Genomic DNA, 23,885 nt, shown 5'->3' on the forward strand with positions numbered 1-23,885 from the left:
GGGGACATGTCAGAAAACTTCTGCTCCCAGTGATCGGGAACAGTGATCTGTCATGTTCCAGTGATCCCATGCCCCCTACAGTTAGAACACACTTAGGGAAGACACTTAACCCCTTGATCGTCCCCTAGTGTTAACCCCTTCCCTGCCAGTGTCATTTGTACATTGATCAGTGCATTTTTATAGCACTGATCAATGTAAAAATGTCACTGGTCCCCAAAAAGTGTAATTTGGGGTCAGATTTGACCGTCACAATGTCACAGCCCTGCTAAAAATCTCAGATCGCCACCATTACTAGTAAAAAATATAAATAGAAGTCCCTAAATCTATCCTATAGTTTGTAGACGCGATAACTTTTGCTCAAACTAATCACCTATTGCAATTTTTTTTTTTGGCGGGGGGGAGATATGTATACAGCAAAAAAGAAAGGAAAATATATATATTTTTTTTTTTCAAAATTGTCGTTCTTTGTTTATAGCGCAAAAAATAAAAACCGCAGAGGTGATAAAATACCACCAAAAGAAAGCTCAATTTGTGGGAAAAGGCATATATTGATTGGCTTGCGCAAAATTTATAGCGTCTACAAAATAGGGGGATAGATTTATGGCATTTTTATTTTTACATTTGTTTTTTGTTTTGTTTTTTACTATTAATGGCGGTGATTAGCATTTTTTTAGCAGGACTGCGACATTGTGGCAGACAGATCGGATACTTTTGACACTTTTTGGGACCAGTGACATTTCTACAGTAATCAGTGCTAAAAAGATTACTGTGTAAACGAAACTGGCAGGGAAGGGATTAATACTAATGCCGCGTACACACGAGCGGACTTCTCATCAGACTGAACTCCGAAGGACTTTTCAATGGAGTACCGCTGAAATGGACTTGCCTACACACGATCACACCAAAGTCCGATCGTTTAGAACGCAATGACGTAAGATGGGACTAGAAAAAGGAAGTTCAGTAGCCAATAGCTGCCCTTGCGTTGTTTTAGGTCTGTCAAATGAAAGTCAGATGAAGCCCACACGCGATTGGAATGTCCGACAGAATGATTCCATCTGACCTTTTCTGCCGGAAAGTCCGGTCGTGTGTACAGGGCATTAGGGACAATCAAGGTGTTCCCTAGGGAGGTGTTTCTAACTGTGGGGGAAGGGGTCTGACTGGGATTACAGTGAGATTGCTGTTCCTAATCACTAGGAAGAGACAAACACTCTGTACTTCCCTGTCAGAACAGGGATCTGTTTGTTTACATTGACAGATCCCCATTCTGGCTCTCTGTGGAGTGATTGCGGTGGGCGTGCCTGCTATAGCTTTTAATGGGACTGACCATATAGCTACGGCGATTCTCGGGAATGACCCGACCTGCCACAGTATGACAGCAGCTGGTCGGCAAGCGGTTAAATTATATTTTGCTCAAAAATGCCATGGTTATATGTAAAATTACACCCTAAAATACATTATGCTGCTACCCCTGAGTATGGGGATATCACATGTGTGAGACTTTTTGGCAGTCTAGCCGCGTATAGGACCCTGAAAACCAAGCACCGTCTTCAGGCTTTCTAAGGGTGTAAATTGTTGATTTTACTCCTCACTGCCTATCACAGTTTCCGAGGCCATTAAATGCCAGGATAGCATAACCTCCCCCAAATTACCCCATTTGCGCAAGTAGATATGCCAAGGTATTTTCTAAGAGGCATAGTGAGTATTTTGTATCTCTAAATTGTTTTGGATAATGAAGAAAAAAAAAAAAAAGTTTTTTCTATCAATGTTTAAAACCCAGCAGCTATCAAACACCAGCCAATGGGATGTTACCTGGGAGGGCCGTTGCGTGTATGTGTCCACTTCCCCTTTCTTTCATATATCGGCCATCAGCTGCCCCGATTTCAAAATATCAGCCAGAGAAAAACCCATATCGGTCGACCTCTACTCAATATGCCTCTCTGCAAATAGCTTGGGGTGTCTACGTTCCAAAAAAAGGGGTCATTTGGGGGGTTTTGACCTGTCCTGGCATTTTATGTCCAACATTAGAAGCTTATGCCACACATCACCCACTCTTCTTACCACTTGAAGACACAGCCCTTTCTGACACTTTTTCCCCAATCGTCTTTCAGGACAGCCACCTTTGAGAGACACTGGCTCCTCCCCTCTTAGGAAACACCGCCTTCATTTTCATGATTTAAGCCTCCTCCTCCCTTCGTTCCTCAGTTATGGTGTTTCCTCCGGTGGGGAGACATCGCTATGGAACCTTAGCTGAATTCGGTTGGTGAGACTGAAGCTATCCGAGCGGAGCCCCGGCCCCACTCGGTTACCCGACCGTCTATCGGTCGGCCCTTGACAGTCGGATCAGCGGGGAGCTGAAGCGTTCGTACTGTCTATACACCCTAAACTTCGCTTGGGGAAAGCAGGAAGTTTTACAGGGTCGTCCGTTCACCCGCGGGTGTTTTAACGGAACAGGCAGTCCGGTCGGCTGGGGAAGCTGAACTTTTGACTGACCTTTTTCTCTATACGCACTCCAATCTTCGCTTGGGGAAAGCAGGAAGTTTTTGGGGAGGTTCATCCCTGCGTTTCGCCCAGTGGGGCGCTGCAACGAGGACGTCCAAGGCCCCCCTGTGTATCCAGTCGGCTGGGAGCCAGAGGCCGGACCGGTTGGCGGGCGACGTCAATTCCGGTGGGGGCAGACCTCTTCGTTGGATCCGCGTCTTCCGGTTCCGGACGCGGCACGTGGAGGGGAACCTAGCGTTCGGCTGGTGCAGCCTCTCTTTCTACAGTTGCACAGGTAGCTGTTGGAGGCACGTTCGTACCACTCTTCCTCAACAGGAGAATGTCCAAAGCAGTGGCTTCAGGAGCTCCAGGAGTAACGGCACCAGCCACTCAAAGGTAAAAGCCCTGGCGAGGGGTTCCCTTACCTTACAACCAGTAGCTCCACTGGTGTTTTTTCCCCCTAGGTGGTCGGGGGGAAGGGCAGTGCGTCTGGGATCCAGATGGAGATTGATCCTAGGGGAGGGCACTCCCGGTGGTCCTCTTAAGTAGTGCTGGTGTTTCTTTTTTTAGGATTTTATGCTGCTCTTTTATCTCTAGGTCTCAGAAGGACATGAGCAAGTCTCCCCTTGGTTCTAGGAGGGAGCGTCCTTCATATAGAGCCTCTTTGGGGGAATCCCTGGTTCAAAGGCACTTGGTAAAGAGTGTATTGAAGCACCGGATAGCTCAGTCAGACCTTTAACCTAAGGTTCCAGTGGCCTCAGAGGGTTCAGGTCCCTGTTTGAGCGCCATCAGGAAACAGGCAGCAGAACACGGTGCATATCTGGCAGCTCCTGTGAAGGTTCCAGTAGCCTCAGCTCCAGAGCACTCTTTCACCAGCACAGCAGAGTGTTCCACCTAACCCGATGGATGTTCCTCCTGCAGGTTAAGGGAGAGTCTAGAGGGTTCCAGAGAGGAAGTTGAGGAAGAAGTTGACAGTGCCGTCTCAGACTCCCAAGGGAATCTGATAAAGGTGAGGGCTTGGGTGGGGAACCCAAAAGAACCCCTCGATATAAACTTCCCCCTGGATGAAGTGGATAAGCTCTTGAGAGCTATTCATACCACTTTAGAAAGAAGGCATTGTCACCCCACGATCAGATGTACTAGGACCTGGGGGAAGCGGGTGTTTCCCGGTTCATGATGTCTTGATCGATGCCATCAGGAATGGCGGGGTCCCGAAGGAAAACCTTTCTTTTCTGGTGCATTAAAGCAAAGATTTTTTCTTGGGCGGAAGAGGAAGCTCTTGTCTGGAATAGAATCTCCCAGGTTAGAGACTACCTTTCTTCAGATGTCCAGGCATACTGACCTGTCCTCGGGGACATGGGAATACCTTCAGACCCTATGTTTGAAATGATGGACTCACTTCTGAAGGATGCATGGGCTTTTTCTCTTAAGAAAATATCTAAGCCTGCCATAGCGGCCACAGTGGTGGCTCATAATATGAAGTGTCGGCTTAGCCAGATGCATGAAGCAATGACGGCAGAGGAGACTTTCTATCCTCCTTTCCCATGCTGCTTAAGGAGTCGGCATACGCTGCTTCGATTCAATCCAGGCGAATGTATGCAAGATCTTCGGCTCTGACCAACTCAGCCTGGAGGGCCTCAAGGCTGAAGACATGGCAGGGGGTCAAGGCGTCCAAGGCAAAAGCTCTGTGTAATCCTTTTTTACAGGAAACCTGCTGTTTTTGCCAGGTCTTTAAGCAGTGCAAGATCGCACGGCTGATAAGTAAAAGGCCGTTTCCCTTAAGAGGAAATATTAAAAAAAAAAAAAAAAAAAAAAGGGGGCCTTCCTCCCCCAGTGGGAGATGATCACCTCCAATTAGTTTGTGATGAGGATCATCAGAAGGGGTTACAGTTTGGAGTTTTCAGAACTCCCCCTTGTTTGAGACTCCTTGTCACTGAGCTGCCAAAATGTGCCCTTCTTTCCTCTTCAGGAGTTAGAGGAACAGGAAGTGGTAATACAGGTCCCAGCAGGATATATAGGAAGGGCTCCTATTCTCACATTTTTGTGGTTCACAAGCCTTTGGAAAAAAGTTCAGGCTCATCCTGAACCTGAAGCGTCTGTGTGTCTTAGTCACCTACAGATGGCTTTCGTTGGTTTTGGTCACTGGGTGAGGGCACCTCTTCCACCAAAACTGTTTCAGGGCATGGATAGTAAGAATGCATACCTGCATATTCCCATTGCAGAGAACCACCAGCGTTTCCTTAGGCTGGCAGTGATAACTTCTGTAGGGGTGCTACACCTTCAGTTCAAAGCACTTCCCTTTTGGGCTATCCCTTTCCTCCTCCTATCTTCACCAAAGTGATGGTAAAAGTTCTGGCATTCCTGCGTCTCAGGGGAGTCTCGGTGATCGTGTGTCTTGACGATCTTCTCCGGTTTGTACATTCTCTGGCGCAGTCGATTTGGAATCAACAGGTAACAAAAGACCTGTTAGTGAGCCTGGGTTGGCCTCTGAACCTAGAGAAACCCAACTTAAATTCCTTACCAGGGGGTCCCCTTCCTGGGGTAGGTGCTGGGCTCAACAGAACAAAAGGTCTTCCCTCCTTGGAGAAGATCCAGAAGATAGACAGAGCACTGTTGTTTCTCCAGGGCAACTGTCAAAAACTCAGTTAGGCAGGTTGAGTTTACTGACAGCCACGCTCCTAGCAGTTCAGTGGACGGGGTCATGTTACCGTCCTCTGTAAACTATTCATCTTGAAGCTTTGGGACCACAGTCAGGGGTCTTGGGACTCTTTGGTTCCAACTCAGGTAAAGAGGTCCCTTTGGGAGAGGGAGCACGTTTGTTACAAGACCTAGAATGGAGTTTCCCAGTATCCAGGGTGGTTACAACCGATACGAACGGCTTAGGTTGGGGTACACACCTAGACTCCTGTTTGGTACAGGGTACCTGGGAGAGGAAGGAATCTAAGAGATCCTCAAATTGGAGGGAGTTGAGAACAGTAGATCTGGTTCTCAGGAGACTTCATGTAAGAGTCATGGAAACAATCCCTTGGCAGTGGCTTGCGTCGACAGGACGGGGACTCCTGGAGCGGATCCTTATGGGTCCTAGCGAAGGCCATCCTCAGATGGGCCGAATATTAAAATCCTGTCTTTTCAGTGATCTGTTTTGAAGGAGAGCAAATCCTGATATTAGATTTCCTCAGAGCAACCAGGTTCTCAAGCAGGAGGTTCTTCGAATGGATCACCCAGAGTTGGGGGATTCCTTGGATAGACCTTTCTTTTTCTCAAGGGAAAACGCAAAGGAAGCCATCTCCTGTTCCATGAACAGGGGAGATGGGAGGTTGGGAGCAGACACACTAAAGCACAGAGTTAGGGTTTCTCTAAGTGCTATGCTTTCTCCCCTCCCGTTCTGATTCCTGCAGGGTCAGGGAAGTTTTCAGGTGGAGATTACTACCTATTTTCTAATCACACCTCTTGGGCCCAGGAGGCCGTGGTTCTCCATTCTGAAGGGCCTGTCAGTGGAACCCCCCCCCCCCCCCCCCGGGTTTTCCCGGTCTAGGAGTGTCCCTTTTCCCAGGGTCCGGTCTGCGGTCCCTAGGTGGATTCTTGCAGCTTGGCTACTGAGAAGGAATTGCTGAAGGGCAAAGAGGTCTCAGACTGTTTAATAGCCACTCTTCTGAATTGCAGGTAAATAGAAACTCGAACCGTCTCCATACCTTCAAGAAAATGGTCTAACAGCTGGTGCTCAGAGAACTCCTTCAATGTGCACAGCCTCGTAGCCGTTCTAGAGTTCCTGCAGTCAGGGGCAGATAAAGGTTTAGCCCCATAAACATTGAAGAGTCAGGTTTTCGCTTTTAGCGTATTCCTGGAAGGGCATCTAATATCAGACCTTGGTATAGTAAGGTTCTTAGAGCCTTAAGTAGGCAAAGACCAAGCCTTTGGTCGCCCCCTTCCCAGTCGGGGTCGCTCATTAGTTTTACAGGTTCTCACAAAGGAACCTTTTTCAGCATTTGGAACCTGGCTTGTTATGGTTGATCACTCTCAAAACTGTTTTTTGTGGCGATCACTGCGGCAAGGAAAGTGAGTAAACTCGAAACCCTTTCTGTTAAGGCACTCCCTTTCCAGACCATTCAGTTTTTAAGACCATTCTGGCCTTTTTACCTAATGGTAGGCTCTAATCCTCAGAGAGTCCGAGAGATTATGCTGCCTATTTTTCGTTCAGAACCAGTGAGCGAACAGGAACACATCTTATTGGACGTTAGAAGATGTGTCCTTCATTATTTTGGTTACACAAAGCCAGTTCAGGAAGTCTGATTTACTTTTAGTGTTACTTCCAGGGGCTAGGAAGGGTTCCAAAGCCTTTAGAAGTACGCTAACCAGATGGTTAAGGTCAGCCATTGGGCAGACTTGCGTGGTTGGGGTATTAAAGCCTCCAGTTAGAATTAAAGCACACTCAGCCAGGACAGCGGCAACTCCGCAGACAAAGTGGGCTGGTGTGTCTCCTGAACAGATCTGTAGAGCCGCAACGTGGTTCAAGTTTTCTACGTTCGTGAAGCGCTATAGATTGGATCTTCTCTCAGCCAAAGACCAAGCCCTTTGGTCACAAGGTGCTGCAAGCAGTAGGTCCCACCCTAAGACAAGGTACTCGCTTATCCTCTCAAAGGTGGCTGTCCTGAAAGACGATTGGGGAAAAATGGAATTACGTACGGTAATGTCCTTTTCCAGGAGTCTTTCAGGACAGCACCGGTTCCCACCCAAGTTTTTTGCAGATCATCGGGAACTCATTACATGAGGCCGTCAGGTAAGACTTAAAAGTTTGTTTGTTTGACGTGTTCTTGTGTCTCCCCAGTTGGCCGGAGGTACTCTGGAAGAACTGAGGAACGAAGGGAGGAGGAGGCTTAAATCATGAAAATTAAGGCGGTGTTTCCTAAGAGGGGAGGAGCCAGTGTCTCTCAAAGGTGGCTGTCCTGAAAGACTCCTGGAAAAGGACATTACCGTACGTAATTCCATTTTTTTTTATTCACATGAATATTTTTTTTTCCTTTTTGCTAGAAAATGACTTTGAACCCTCAAACATTTATATATATATATATATATATATATATATATATATATATATATATATATATATATATATATATATATATAATCTATCATTTTATTTTTTTTTAAGCGGAGGTCCTACATATTAAAATGGTGGGTGTTGACTTTTTTCACAAAGTATTTAGGCAGCGATTTTTCAAACGCAATTTTTTGGGTTAAAAAAAAAAAATCACTTTTTTGAACTTCAGTGAAAAAAATAAAGTTTTGCCCAAATGTTTGGTAAGATTATCTTATGCCGAGTACATAGATACCAAACATGACGTGCTTTAAAATTACGAACGCCCGTCCAGCAGTGACAAACTACCTTTTTTAAAAACCTTTACAGGTTACCACTTTAGATTAACAGAGAAGGTCTACTGCTAGAATTACTGCCCTCGATCTGACATATGCGACTATATCTCACATACATGGTGCAATTGCTGTTTACATACGACACGAGACAAATGCCTTTGTTCGCCTTTGCATGAGAGGACAGGGGTATTATTTATTTAGCTTTTTTATTTTTTACACTGTCCCTTTTGTAAACTTTTTTTTTTTTTTTTAATCATTTTTATTATTACAGGAAATGTAAATATCCCCTATGATAGCAATAAGTAGTGACAGGTACTCTTAAAAAAGCCCTCAGCCCTTAAAGCTTCCGACCACACCAAGATCGATGTGATAAGATGCTTTCCCAATGGCACTGTTTATATCCAGTGAAACCAAGGTCATAAAATTCTCATAGCTTTCGGTTTCTTAGGCCATATAGATGATTGGAGCCATTCTGGTCTATGGTCAGCTGGCAACACCACCGGCTGCATTCTCGGGTTCCCCAGTGGGACAGGAGAGCCAGAGAAAACCAAAGAAGATGGCAGGAGGGGGCGAGGATGTTCCCTCCCACCGCTTGTAAAAGCAGTCTAGCACAGGGATATGCAATTAGCGGACCTCCAGCTGCAAAACTACAAGTCCCATCATGTCTCTGAGTGTCATGCTTGTGGCTGTCAGTCTTGCTCTGCCTCATGGGACTTGTAGTTCTGCAACAGCTGCAGGTCCGCTAATTGCATATCACTGGTCAAGCAGCTTATTAGCCACTAGGATTGCTTTTACATGAAACCTGGCTGAAAAAAGATACCAAGATGATACCTAAACCAACAGGCATCATTCTGGTATATCCACTCAAAATCCAGCAACATATCAGTACATCGCTGGTCCTTTTTGAGCATATATTGTAATGTTCTTTCTTCTTCTTTTTTTTTTTTTTTTTTTTTTTCATGCAGCCTGTAGGCTGACCAAAAGAAGAGAACCTAACATATTTCTCTATTCACATTAATTGGTGGTATGCCCACCATTATAATACCGCCCTGCATCCACCCACTTCTAATGATGGGCATCAATAAATATATATGCCAAAGCATAGGGGTGAGCTGTCCCTATATCCACCTCTGCCCCTATTCTTCGTCATATATGCTATTCTTCTTTTTTATTTTTATTTTTTTAAACTGTCATGGTGAAATCGCCTCCTACAGCGCTGGGGTCACGGACTTATGTTTTGTGAGAGCAAACCCTGTTGCTGTTAAAATAAATCTGTGCTGCAGATGAATTTCGTACCTGCAAAGCAAATAATGGTAACAATAAATCACAGTATCAGAAAAACATTAACTCAATAAAACAACTTTATTTTCATTTTTTTTTATTATTGCAATTTGTGCCAAAAAGAAAAGAGTAAAAAATATATGCTGAAGCATAGGGGCAATCCACTTGTACCGGAAAGAGTGCAGCCAGGCAGGTGTCCTAGCTGAGGCCAGGTCCATCCTTGGTGTACCACGCTGTGGCCATTGTGTCAGGGCCTGCGATTCTGCGTCCTCCATCATCCCCTCATCATCACGTTTTTTGTATGCATTGTGATGCTGGGCATCACTTACCTGGCTCTCGGATTGTACGTCAGGACACAGCCACTGAGAGACTTCGATTTCACCCAGGACTGGGGGGACATCCTCCAAGCCCTCAGTGCAGGTAAGGTCTGTGCTTAAGGTACCAGTAGCCAACACATTATCCGTGTGGATGGGACTAGGACTGTGAATCCTGAGGACAGCGTCAATGTGTCCGTCCTAGTCACCATTACTGTCTATCCATGGCAACTAGCGCTTAATCACAGCAGCTTGCTGATAATAGCAACTGGTGGTCAGCTTGGAATGAAAGCAGGCTCAGCAGGAATCCAGAGATCTGTGCCGTGGACAAAAAATAAAATCGATAATTTCCACACAAAAAAACTTTGGCATATATGCTCTTTTATTTAACTGTGGTGGCTAAATCACCGCCTACAGCGCTGGAGTCAGGGATTTACATATCATGAGAGCAAACCCTGTTACTGTCAAAATAAATTAACCTGTGCTGCAGCTGAATGGCATAACTGCAAAGCAAATAATGGATAACAATAAAACACAGTAATCCTACAGTATATTATTGGGACATATCTGCAAAGGTAATAATACTGTAACAAAACATGACATTATAGCATAAATTACAGTAACGGTACAGTATAACAGAAGAATGACATGCCTGCAAAGCAAACATTGCAGATAAAACATTGCAGTATAGCATAATATACAGTAAAACAGAGCAGAACAATAGAGAGCACAAAAATAAAACAATTATTTTTGACTTTTTTTATTTTATAAATATATACAGTAGAACCTTGGTTAACGAGTAACGCAGTTAACAAGCGTTTTGAAAGATGAGCAGCTTTTTTTTTTTTCTAAATCCTGACTTGGTTTGCGAGTGTTGTCTCACAAAACTAGCAGAATTCAAGCTAATGGGGTGTGCAGTACCGCATTTGGCCAGATGTGCAGGGGCACAGATTACACTCAGAATTGTTCGGAGCCATCCGAAATCACTTGGAAATACTCAGTTCCTGAGTGTTTTCAAGCCTTTCTGAGGGGTTTAGAGTTCAGCTGCATTGTCCCTGAGTATTTCCAAGGCTTCTCATTCGGTTTGTCCTTACATCCCACGGCAAGTAATTCATTGAACCTCAAGCAGCCTCTCTCCCCCACACTAAGTCGGGCATCTACAAGTCGTTGGGGGAAGCCTTGGTGAGTAGACCGCATGGTGCCACATGCGCCAATTCCTAATCGAAAGAGGTGTCTATAAAGTGGCATGCTTATATAAAAATTGTCCATGTGTAAATAGTACCCCTTTCCAAACAAGGGTGACACCAAGTCCCAAACAATCTTGCCGCTGCATCCTATGTAATCTGGGTAGTTGGGGGACTCCACACGCCTATCTTTTCCCTTGTAAACCAGGTGACTATATGTATAGCCTGTTGCCCTGTCACAGAGCTTATACATCTTGACCCCATATCTGGCATGCTTGCTGGGGAGAAACTGTTTGAATACAAGGCGGCCAGAAAATTGAATCAGGGAATTGTCAATGCAGACATCTTGATCGGGAATAAACACTGCAATTTGTTGGTTGTCGTAATTCAGGGTCACCCTGAGGATGACAGAGTTCATTGTCGTTGAAGTGCACGAACCACAAGATTTGAGTCCTGGCCATGGCAGCAGAGAACACAAGCATATGGTGAATTGGGTCAGTGAACTAAATATATCTGCAACTAACTTTTTTTTTAGTAATTTTCATGAGGAGGGATAGGCCCAGCTAGGTCTTAAATTCGGGAACCGTTATAGGCTTCCAGCCCAATTCTCTGGTCCACAATAGATCTGTACAGATCTTCTGTGAAAAATAGCTTGCAAAAGTCAAAGGAAGTAAAATTTGCGGTTTCCACCTGAATTCCGGGTTGGCCAGTGAATAGGGGAAGTACGGGCACTGCAGAAGTGGTGGGCTTCCAATCAGGATCTGCATACACATCAGTCAGGGCACTATGGGCTTTACGGGCCTGTGTTCTAATTCTTGGTGGCTGTGGGGCACTAATTGTGCTAGCCACCGTACCAGCTTGAACTGCACTTATGGGACTCGCCAAGTCACCAAGTGTTACTGCAGTGCTGGTTTGTCTACAACAAGGACATACTAGGCTGCTGGTACTTGTCAGTTCACCAGAAGGTTGAGCGGCACTAGTATTGGCTCCCTGCTGCAAACAAAACCATGCGGTTGTTGCAACTCAGTAACAGAAGAATGGGGTCTGGTATGGCTGACCTTAGCAGGGACCCCTATTTCTTTGTCAGAGCAGTCTGTCAGGGTGCCGCTGCTCTCTACAGGTTTGTACAGTGAGCCTGAATCAGATTGTGATTCTGACAGTGAGGCTTCCCCTGCGCTCTCATCTGTTATGCTCGGTATCGTGTAGGCCTCTTCACTAGTATACCTTTCCTTTAACATTTTGACCACGAAATTTACAGGTATAGCTACTGTGACAGCTAAAAATGCACCTGGTTGTCAGAGACTGCTTGAATCGCTCCAAAAAAAATAAATGTAACTGTTACATGCAGGGATCAGGCGTGACTCAGACGTGCTGTTTTGTAAAGTGACAGTGATTTATTGATACTGCACTTTCGGTGGGCTGGGCGGAGGGGCTAAACGCAGGTAATGGCAGGTGTCTGAGCTGCTCCTTTTAACACCGCCTTTTTGGGAACACTACACAATACTACATGGGACACTAGTATAGATCAGATCAAAGATATTGATTCGTTCAGACACTATACTAGTAAGGGAGGGTATGGGGTGTGTGTGTGTGTGTGTGTGTTCATGCAATTCAAATCTGACGCTGTCTGGGATTGACTCTACCACTAACTGACCCGAACGCCTAAATGATGACACCTGTGACACTAATTCAGTGATCAGAAAAGAGATCTGTACACTATACTAGTGACACTGTAATGGGGTGAAATGGTTAACTGGGGGGTGATCAAGGGGTTAAACCTTTATTGGGAAATATAGGAGGGGTACTCTATACCTATCTGGGCCTACCACTGACTGCCCTAACGCTGTTTAGTGTCACAAGTGACACCAATGTAGTGATCACAGTAAAATCCAAAAACTGCACTTGGTGACATGGTGACAGGGAGTGAAAGGGTTAACTTGGGGGGGGGGGGGGTCCTTCAGGAGGTTAAAAGTGTGCCTACATGTACTGTTGTCAGTTTAGTGCTTGATGTAATCACTGTAGATGTCTTCTCCTTGCTCACTGGAACCTAAAAGGGCTCCACAAAGGAGATTACATCACTTCCTCTGCTGTGTTTACATTACAGAGGACAGTCTGTCATTTGCCAGAAACGATCAGCAGGTCCGGGCCAGAAATTGACCTGGGCCTGTAGACTGATCGGTTCTGAAACGAATCTGATCACTGTGGGTGCACACATAATACCAGTATGTTGTTTCGTACAGCCGGGCCTCCCTGCCACAGTATATGTATGGTGGGTGGTCCAGAACTGGTTAAAATGAATGGGGGGGATAATAAAAAGCAAAAACAAAGGTGAGCATGAACATGTGACCTGCTGAATTCATATGGCTGGTCTTTTGTCTAGTCATGACCTGTATTCATACGTCATAAAATGCAGACCACGGTGTCCAGCAGTCAGTGATATCCACTCTCCATTATGAATTGCACTCTTTGGGATAATAGTCCAGTTTCAGGGATACTGCGCACTTTTTGGTTCAATTGTATTCAAAATGTCCACAAACTGTCAACATAATACATCATTTCCCATATTGCTGGACAGTAGGTGATAAATACAGTGCAGTCCATTTGGTTTGTTTACAGAGGAGGTGGTCAGTTTTATATTTGTACTGAAAAAAACATGCTAGGACCCACATTTTAACCACTTAAGGATCGGAAGATGTGCCCCTTAATGACCAGGCCATTTTTTTTGCGGTATGGCACTACGTCGCTTTTACTGACAATTGCGTGGTCATGCGATGCTGTACCCAAACAAAATTGATGTCTTTCTTTTTTCCCACAAATAGAACTTTCTTTAGGTGGTATTTGATCTCCTCTGCGGTTTTTAATTTTTGCGCTATAAACAGAACAAAAAAGCGTCAATTTTGTAAACGCGCGCACACACACACACTTATTTTAGAAATGTATTTATTTTTGGCTATAATAAACCAAAAAAACATGCCCCGTGACATGTCCGCTGACATCAGATCCAAAAAAAGTGTGACGGAGGAAAACCCTACTTTTCCATCTGTCATCGGATCGGGTGACCCCATAGGGGAGAGCGGCGCTCTGACAGGTCCATCCCTGCACAGTATGAAGAGACGGACCTGTCATCTTCCTGTTCAGTGGGGATCCCCACTTAGCAAGCGGATGTCCACGGGGCGGATCATCACGGATCCATCCCGTGTGAAAGAGGCCTAAGCTTTTTTCTGACACTTGTTGCTAAAATCGGTATGTTTTCACTAGAAAATTACTTCAAACCCCCAAACATTATATATTTTTAGCAGAGACCCTAGAGAATAAAATTGTGGTTGTTGCAATATTTTATGTCACACTATTTGCAGAGCGGTCTTTCAAACGCCATTTTATTGGGAACAAATACACTTTATTGAATATTAAAACCTATAAACAGTAAAGTTAGCCCTATTTTTGTATAATGTGAAAGATGATGTTACACCTTGAATTGTTATCTTTAATCTAAGCAAAAAAAAATAGTGATTCTCATTTTATCGAGAATCGTGCAGCTCTAAAATAGCATCTTTAGAAATCGATGTTCAATACTTATTTTTCCAGTTGTGTGTGTGTGTGTGTGTGTAGATTGTGCTGGTGTAACATGTATTCTATTTATCATCAATAGATGCATTGTCATTGTGTGTTTTTTTTTATTTTTTTATTTTTTTTTGTTTTGTTTTTAAGCGTCGCACTTTTTGAAAATTCAGTTTTAGGTGTAGCCTGATGGACTTTCTCACTTGCTGGCTTCTTGACTGTTTTGGGGACTTTAACAGTATGGTCTGCTTGCACGTTCCCCTTTTTTCCCTACTCACATCACTCATTCATCCTGCTATAAGGGTGCTTGCATTTCTCCCATTCCATTGTAAAATGCTAAAATCCAGCAGAAAGGTCAACTTCTTAGGATAGATGTGGCAGGTATGCAGGCCTAGAAGCTCAAGCTCAGCACTTTATCACCAGAATTGGTGCGGCGGTAATATCGCATTTTCACTGAACACAAATATTGATTCATTATTGCATTGCTTGCCTTGGCATCAGTTTTCACAAGCTTGCTCTTCCTAGTCTTTGTCGATTTGCCACCAAAGGAAATTCCCAGTGCAGTCACTGTTCTTGTCTCTTGACACACAACAAGTGCATTGTTTTCAGTAAGTCAGCCATCACCTGGACTTGCGAGAAGGAGGAATAAACCATAATTGGATGTGCAAAGTGTAGAGAAGACCCTGAGCTTTATAATGTGCTCAGTGGTCCAGTTCTGATGCTCACATGCCCATTTTAGGTGCTTTTGGCTGTGGGCACGGGTCAGCATGGGCTCCTTGACTGGTCTGCAACTACTCGGCTCCATACACAACAAACCGTGATGCCCATTTTTTTTCTGCTTTCAACACATCAACTTCAGGGACAACATGTTCACTTGCTGCCCAATACATCACACCCACTTTCAGATTCCATTGTAAAGAGATTATCAATGTCATTCACTTAAAGTCTAAAGGCTTTAAGTTTTGGATAAAGTGGAGAGAGATTAGAACCTCTCCGTTTTTATTGCTGTCCATGCCCCGTTGAGAAAATGTACCCTTTTCATTTGTCACGTTTACGGTTATGGAAAGTGATATTAAAAGAAAATCACTAATTTATATATGTTTTTTACTAGTAATGGCGGCAATCTGTGATTTTTTTTTTTATTATTTATTTATTTATTCGTGACTGCGACATTGTCAGACAATTTTGACACATATTTGGGACCATTGTCATTTATATAGCAATTGGTGCTATGTGTAAATCGGCAATCAGTTCCTGTTTAAATGACACTGGCAGTGAAGAGGTTGGGCACAAGGGGGCAGGGTAAGGGTTAAGTGTGTCCTGGGGCGTGTTTCTAACTGTGGGGGGGTGTGGCTACATGTGACACGTCTCTGATCACAGGGAGCAGAGATCAGTGACACTGTCACTAGGCAGAACAAGGAGATGCTTATTTACATTAGCATCTCCCCATTCTTCCTTCCCGTGAGACGACCGCCGGTATCCCTGCTGTGATCGAGTCCGCAGGACCCGCAACCTGACTCACAGAGGTCCCGGCCGGCGCGTGCACGTGATGGCATGGCGGCAAATTTAAAGGAACATACCTGTACGCCTATTTGCCTGTCCATGCCATTCTGCCGACGTACATCCGCGTGCGACGGTCAGGAACTGGTTAGGGAGATTCAGGTAAATCTCTGCAGTGGGACACAGATGGTGAAAAAAATCTGAGGGGTTATAACCCTGCCTAAAGCCCCATACACACTATCAGATTTTCTGCTGATTTTTGTCTTCAGATTTACCAAAACCATGTAATGCATGGGCCTGCCTGATTGCATACAAATTGAAAACTCCTAAGGTTTTATATGGTTTTGGTAAATCCTGAAGGAAAAAATCTGCAGAAAGTCTGATGGTGTGTATGGGGCTTTACTCTATACAAGATTTGCCTATAGATCTACTATAGGTAAAACTATAGTAAAACTGCTACTTTGGACTGTACTAACACCTTCGTGCCCAGGCCATTTTTCAGTTTTCAGCACTGTCGCACTTCGAATGACAATTGTGTGGTCATGCTACACTGTACCCAACACATTTTTTATCATTTTATTCACACAAATAGAGCTTTCTTTTGTTTGTATTTAATCACTGCTGTGTTTTTTTTTTTGTTTTTTTTACAAAAAAAATTAAAAATTTTGAAAAAAAAAAGTGTTGAACTGGTGGGCATTGATGAGGTGGTACTAATATGCTGCACTAATAGGTGGCACTGGTGGGCACGGATAGGCGGTACATATGGGCACTGATGGACAGCACTGACTGGCATGGCTAATGGGCACTGATTGGTGGCACTTGTGGTCAGTGGTGGGCACTGTATGCTGGCATTGGTGGGAAATTGTGGGCACTGTATTTCACTATTGTAATCGGTGCCCTGATTACATTCCTACATGTCCCCCTGTGAGGAGATGCCACTGATCGTCTCTCCTCACACTTTGTCCGTGTTTACATGTGACCGACTGTTATGGGACACAGCCGATCATATGGTTAACACAGATCGGGGTCGTGCAGTGTCCTAGCAACACGGCGCAGCCGTTCTTGGACGCCGTCATTTGACAGTGGGCGGGCAGCAAGCAGTTAACCTGTCAGTGGTCATAAAATTATGATCTATCCGTGTATGGCCCCTATGTACATATATGATAAATTTCACTTAGAGATGGTTGTAAAGGCGGAAGGTTTTCACCTTCTTGGTCCAGCGATATGCATAAGAGACTCAGCTGTCCCGTGACTTCTCATTGGCTGAGACAAGCTCCATTGGCTCCCACTGCTGTCAATCACAGCCAGTGAGCCAATGAGAAAGGGGTGGGGCCAAGCCACAACTCTGCCTTGTGGACACTTGGGAGAAAGCATGCACCAGTGCCCCCATTGCAAGCTGCTTGCTCTGGGGACACTGGTCAAGAGGGGAGTCAAAAGCGCTGGTATAGGACCTGAGAAGAGGTTGAGGGGAGTCTTCTTCCTGGCAAGGTTCAGCAGGGTCTCCCGGGCCTTTACAGCGCATGCGCCACTGACGTCAGCAGCTACATGTAAATTTAATATCTCCTAAACAGTACAGGTAAAAATAAAAGGGTATACAACCGCTTTAACATATATTTGAAAAGGTCATTTTCATGACAATAATCTCCCTAACCGCTTTCGGACCGCCCACCGCACTTATTCTGTGGCAGGGTGGCTTGGCTGCGCAAAATCACGTACCTGTATGTGATTTTGTGCATGCTATCTAGGGGGAGCGTGCTCGCCGCCAGAGCGCCACCCCCACTGTTATTGGGCACAGCAGGAGCCAATACACTGTTCTGTCAGAGTAAAAGAGTGATCTTGTGTTTTCAGCTAAGCTGAAATGTGCATCTCTTTTCCTCCAGTGCATCCACTCCCCCCAGCGTTCATAGGCAACACACTTAGCCCTTTGATCGCCCCTGGTGTTAACCCCTTCACTGCCAGTGTCATTTATACAGTGATGAGTGCGTTTTTGTTTTTTTTAGCACAGATCACTGTATTGGTGTCACTTAGTGTCAGATTTGTCTGCTGCAATGTCGCAGTCCCGCTACAAATTGCTGATTGCCACCATTACTAGTATAAAAAAAATATATAAAAAGTCCCCAAATCTATCTTGTGACAGACTCAACAGGAACAGAGGCTTTTGGAGGGGACTGACTGCTAGTCTTTTTTTTTATACCGATTATGGGCCCTAGCATTTGGAGGAAAGGTGCTGTTTGTGAGCTATATGCCTGGGGTCCCTTGAGGTGGTGTTACTTTAGATTCATGTCCATGTCCCCCAAGACACACAGACTCTGGGGACCCTGCATCGGCCATATTATAAATAGTGACTGATTCATAATGTTGGGGCTCATAGAAGATGCTGATGTCATCAACTCCAGCCACCTGTCTGTTGTCTGCTATAATGTGTTTATTGTAAATCAGGATAGTGTGGGCTCTTAGAGTCTCCCATTGTTGTTTGTGTTAATTAACGCAGCTATTGTGAGAAGGTTTTCTTGGATTTGCCCAAAGACTATTTTTGGTTGTTAATTCTGAACAATACATGATCATTGAAAGAGCTGATCACATTGACCTCCGGAGACGGACTGTCTGGTCACCTAGGCTGCCTTAAGTGCTGTGTTAATTAACATGTTAATTATATAATTGTCTTTAAGTTGTTGCTAGAGGGGGGGGGGAGAGAGAGTATCCATGATGTGGGATAAGTTCCGTCACATATCCCATAGTTTGTAGACGCTATAACTTTTGCGCAAACCAATATGCACTTATTGAGATTTTGTTTAGCAAAAATATGTAGCAGAATACACATTGGCCTAAATTGATGATGGACATGTTTTATAGCAAAAAGTTAAAAAAAAATTTTTTTTTTCAAAATCGTCTGCCTTTTTTGTTTAAAGCCCAAAATATGAAAACCGCAGAGGTGATCAAATACCACCAAAAGAAAGCTCTATTTGTGGGGAAAAAAAATATGAGTTTTATTTGTGTACAGTATCACACAGCAGTGCCATATTACAAAAAAAATGGCCTGATTAGGAAGAGGGTAAAACCTTCCAGAGTTGAAGTGGTTAATCTGTTTAGTATTTTTTTTAAAAAAGTAACTCCACCAGCAAATCAGTGTGTTCATACTACAACATCCACCGAAAAATGAAATATCAGTGGGCAGATTCATTACTGACACTTGCTGGCTCCTAGATCAAGCTTACACCTAGATTATACATGAATTTGTCCATTGATTATTATATCATCTTTAATTTTAGTATGAACGTTGGGTGATTACATTTCTAAAGTAACGTTTGTGTGTTTAAACTTTTTTTTGGCAGATCGTGCAATTCGCAATAAGAAAAAGAAAGCTGGCAGTAATGCCCGCGACTTCACAGAGGGCTGGGTGGAATTCCGGGATAAGCGCGTGGCTAAGCTGATAGCTAAAAGCCTGAACAACGCCCCTATGGGCACACGGAAAAAGAACCGCTTCCATGATGACATGTGGAATATGAAGGTGAGGTTGGAGTTTCTGCCAATTGGGCAGCTGATAGTGTGTACTAGAAGTTGGAGTAGTCTGTGGTAATAAAAGTAAAAATGTAGAACCTGTTTATGATTTTGCTATAAGAAAATAAAAATATTTAATAGGGAACAAAGGGGTTTATTTACTGAAGGCAAATCCACTGTGCAGTGCAGTTGCTGTAGAAATTAGGGGAAGCTCTGCTGGTTTCTATCATCCAATCATGTTCGTGCAAAAATTGTTTTTTTTTTTTTTTTTTTTTCCCCCTTGCATGTCCCCCTCAGATCTACAGCGACTGCACTTGCAGTGCACAGTGGATTTGCCTTTTAGTAAATAAACCACAAAGATTCAACCACTTTTAAAATATCTTTTTAAATGGGGTAAAAACATATTTTCTTATTTGTCCTGCTTTTTGAGCAATATCAAAAACATGGAATTTAATGCAAATTTTTTTTTTTAACAGAATTGCATACAGTATAGTAGGTAGAAATTTTGAACCTGCTAGGTTTTTGTTATGTCTCCATTAGAGAGATTTTCCTCACTTCTGTGGCAGTGGCTACATAGGAAATCACTCCAAGAGGGACAAAAACTGACATCCCTAAAAAAAATGTTTAAAGATAATATACGGTGAAAATTTAGAACAATTGTCAGATTGGGTGCAACTAGAAGTAACTTTCGCTAACTATTGCACTTCTCCATCTACAGTATCTGCATCGTTTCAAGTGGACTCATCTCAGCGAGAGGCTGGCCATCGAGAGGCAAGTGCGGAAGCAGAGAATGCGCGCCGAGGTGTCCCAGGCCAAGAGAGAAACTAATTTCTACTTGCAGAACATAGAGCGCAGCAAAAAGTTCTCCAAAGCTGACCGTAAGAGGGCAATGGAGCCAGAGGGCAACAAATTCCCTGACAAGCAGTGGAACTTCACGCAGCGCAAGACTGAGGCTGAAATACAGGTCCTTAAGGCATCTGGTGACAAGAAACGAATCCAGAAGAGGCAGGAGCAGGCAGAGCGTGCACAGGAAAGATCACAGACAAATCGCTCACTACTGCAGAAAATATTCAACGCTTCTTGAGCAAGGAAAGAAAAAAACGGCAAAGTTTTAACTTCTTGCAGGCACTGTTAATGGGGAGCAAACGAGCGTCTTTTCCTTCCCCTCTTGGGACAGCAGTGTTCTACACTTTTCCATTAAGAGCTTCTGTACAGTGTAAATATTTAGTACTTATTTGCATTGATGAAATGAAATACATCTTGATTATGTTTCACTAAGGGATATACATAACTGACTTCTGACACCCATCAAAGATAAATGAACTGTAGCTCTACACATGTATCATAATATATGTCCAAACCCTAAGTGGTGTCAATTGCAGTTGGCTGATGTTACAAAGGTGTGGTGTGCCCTGGATGAGTACCAGCTCTGCAATTGGCTTTGAGAGCTGGAAGGGAGCCTTGAATGTGACCGATAACAGCCACAAGTTTTTGGGCACTACCAAAAATGTGGCAGGTGTAGCTTTAGTTGTTTGTGATGTGTTGGAAGCCTTTTCAAATGAATGGGCTGCCTTAACATGATGCATGTTAACTGCACCACAACAGACTGCCATGGTGTGAATGGGACCTTTAAATTATCTATGAAAATAGTTGTTTGGCTGCTGCTACTTTTGCTGGCTTGTTTTACCATTTTTATTTCTTTTGGGAGGTAAAACAAAAAAAAAACAGGACAATTCTATGCATAGTATGTTTGCTGATTCTTACCTGCTTCTGTCTTTTGAAAGTGGCAGGGGTCTGCCTGTCATTAACATGAAATTAGTGCCAGCACTGGCAAAATGAATCTGTCAATGCACAAACCCTTTTTCTTGTAAATTACCTAAAAAAAAAAAACAACCCCCCCCCCCCCCCAATCAACAGAGTCAGTGTTGATGGGGGAATTCCTCCTGCGGAGCTATTGTGTTCTCCTAGCTGGGGGGAACCACCACTGTTGTGAGATATAGTCACTGTTAATAATCATGTAAAAATCCAGCATGCTGTTCGTACCCAAGTTGATCAAAAGATCAACTTTGATACAATCAGCCTGCCCATAGACAGTTTGAATCTCGGCTGGTCTCAGCTTAACCGGCCAGGATTCAAACCAGCTCTGGCTGGCTTAAGTGACTACTGAAGAAATACAAAGGCTGCCATTACTAACCTCTCCTGAAAATGTTAGTTGTACAGCTTTCATGCTGTTCCAGTGCGTGCTTTCCAAACCCTGAACTACATACAGCACATTGCAGATCGGAAGCTCTGTCTTTGGTTGCTTTGTTCTTGTTCTGGGTCAGTATGGGTCAGTATTGACAGCCAGACAACTAGAATTTTTGGGAGGTCGGTGGGGCAGACATACGATGTATCTAAGTTTTTCTTTCAGCAAGCCAGGGAATTGCAGTGAGTCGGTCACTTTAGCAAGCTATATGCTGACCCCTGTGTGTTAAGTCACTGTTTTTAGATCATGTCCAGTTCTGTATACCCATGATTACCAAAATGTGGCAGACAAATATTTTTGTCATCTATTATTGCAAATTTTCTTCTAGCTGTAACATATTATGAATGGTATTTGGTGTATTTTATATGAATAAATTATCATGACCTATCGCCTTATAGATTTGAACTTACATTTAAAGGCCAACTTTCTTCAATACTACTATTTTAAGGACAGTTGTTATAAATCACTTACATAATTACATTAAAGTGGTTGTAAACCCTTACAAACCACTTTTGACCTACATGTAAGCCTAGATTAAGGCTTACCTGTAGGTCCAAGAAATATCTCCCAAACCTATACGGTTTAGGAGATATTTGCCCGAAGACAGGCACCGCTGTCTACGGCGTGCAGGCGCACTGAGCATGGCATCCTCGATAACGAAGATGCCGCGCGTCTCGGCTCCCGTGCGCATGCGCGGGAGTGACGTCATCGCGGCTTCGCCGAATGACAGCGGTGGAGCTGCGAGACCCACCGAGAAGATGGATGCGGCGGACTACAGGGGCCATCGGTGACTTCGCTGGCTCCTGTGTCAGGTAAGTGACACATAATGGGATACTATGTGATGCATAGTAGTCCATTATGCCTTGCCTTTGCAGGGAATGAAAGGGGAAGTAAACTCATCAGGGTTTACTTCCTCTTTAACACAAAGCTTGTAAATTATATTCAATATTTTTTTCATTAAACAAATACCCGGTCGTCTTATCATGAGGGTGACAATGTATGTCTTCCAATTGCTGTGCTTTGTCACCCTCAACATAGACTAGGAGTGTCTGTACCAACACATTGCACAAGTATGTTCCTAATAATCTAAAAATCAGCCTCCTGATGCTCAGCCTACACTACAAAGCGGCTGCTCCATTTTTAACCATCCACTAACCACTTCTATCTGAATGATAAAACCAACAGCTGCCGAGACCTAGCAGATTGTGGCAGCATAAGAGTTAAATTAGGCCTTGTCCTTCCTAATTATGTCACACTAAGTAGCGGCCTAATCCTTGCGTCCTCTATGTTGAGCCGCCCCCCTCCTACAGCCTGACCTAAATTCCTCAACACCCCCCCACTGTACTAATTACAGCCTATTAGCTGAGGCGACGAAGAATCTTTTGAGGCATTCGGATGTTCAGAAAGTGCGGACGTTCCCCAAACCTTTGCTTGAATAAAACATTGAGTACAGTGAGAATCAAAGGCTTTGTTAGGAAATTAGAATGATTCATAGGATGAAACGCTTTCACAAGGGTAAGCCTGTAGTACAAAAATCCCATTAAATAGTTTCCCTGGAAAGAGTAATCTGGCACCGGGGACACCTGAGGTCTAAGACTTGCTACAGAGAAGTTCTGATCATGTGGTCCTGCGATTTGGAGTGTGTTACATCTGCTGTCTTTCGGGTCCACTTTTGCTATTGCACAATTTGGTTTAAAAGGGATAACATGCAATTCTGGAAACAAGAAGCCTTTCATGTCCACTATTCAGAAACATCAAGTATTGTCTGACAATCTTAAGTGTGCATTTATTCTCTTTATCCCTCCCAAATGTTCTGTTACATCATCAGTCTCTAAACCATGGCCTAGGGGCCAAATGCAGCTCTTTGCTTGTCTTTTAGCGAACCTTGGGGGCACTCTGCCTCCCACTGCCGCCAACGATGGGGCACTATTTCTTACACCGACACCAATGATGGGGCATTCTGCCTCCCACTGACGCCAACGATGGGGCACTATTCCTTACCGAATACCAAAAATTGTATAGTTTACTCCCACTGACTCCTAGACATTTTCTACTTCCACTGGCCATAACCTGACCACCCCCCAAAGTCTGAAGAACAGTAAACTGACTATTGTTTAGAAAGTTTGGAGACTCCTGTACTACAAATCAAACCCCAACTCATTAGTTATAAAGTCATTCATTTTGTTTCTCCTTGATAAAAGAGATGATGCTTATATTTTTAGGGTATTGGTACCACAGGCTCTGGACTGACGCACTCTTCAGAAGACCACTTTCTTTTATTGGAAAATCACATCACAGCTCAACAAACGCAGCGAACAAGGAAAAATTGCTGACGTTTCGCACTAGCCTGTTCGCTGTGTTTGTTGAGCTGTGATGTGGTTTTCTGAAGAGTAGGGCAGTCCAGAGCTTATTTTTCGTCTGTTGCTAGTGGTAATAGCCAGCACCTGTGGCTTCCCA

General features: G+C 44.0%; 1 protein-coding gene across 2 annotated transcripts in view; it reads left to right on the forward strand.

Moving 5' to 3' along the window:
• Positions 1–21,817, forward strand: part of ABT1 (activator of basal transcription 1) — a 34,829-nt gene extending 13,012 nt beyond the window's left edge. For both annotated transcript variants that reach the window (XM_077476489.1, XM_077476497.1), the window contains exons 3-4: positions 19,018–19,193; positions 19,902–21,817. In XM_077476489.1, coding sequence (XP_077332615.1) covers positions 19,018–19,193; positions 19,902–20,267 — 542 coding nt within the window. In that variant the 3' untranslated portion in view covers positions 20,268–21,817. The remainder of the gene's footprint in view (positions 1–19,017; positions 19,194–19,901) is intronic.
• The last annotated feature ends 2,068 nt before the right edge of the window (positions 21,818–23,885 follow it).

The sequence above is a fragment of the Lithobates pipiens genome, unplaced genomic scaffold, assembly GCF_037356315.1.
Source record: "Lithobates pipiens isolate NorthernLeopardFrog02 unplaced genomic scaffold, aLitPip1_a1.2 Scaffold_1, whole genome shotgun sequence".
NCBI lineage: Eukaryota > Metazoa > Chordata > Amphibia > Anura > Ranidae > Lithobates > Lithobates pipiens.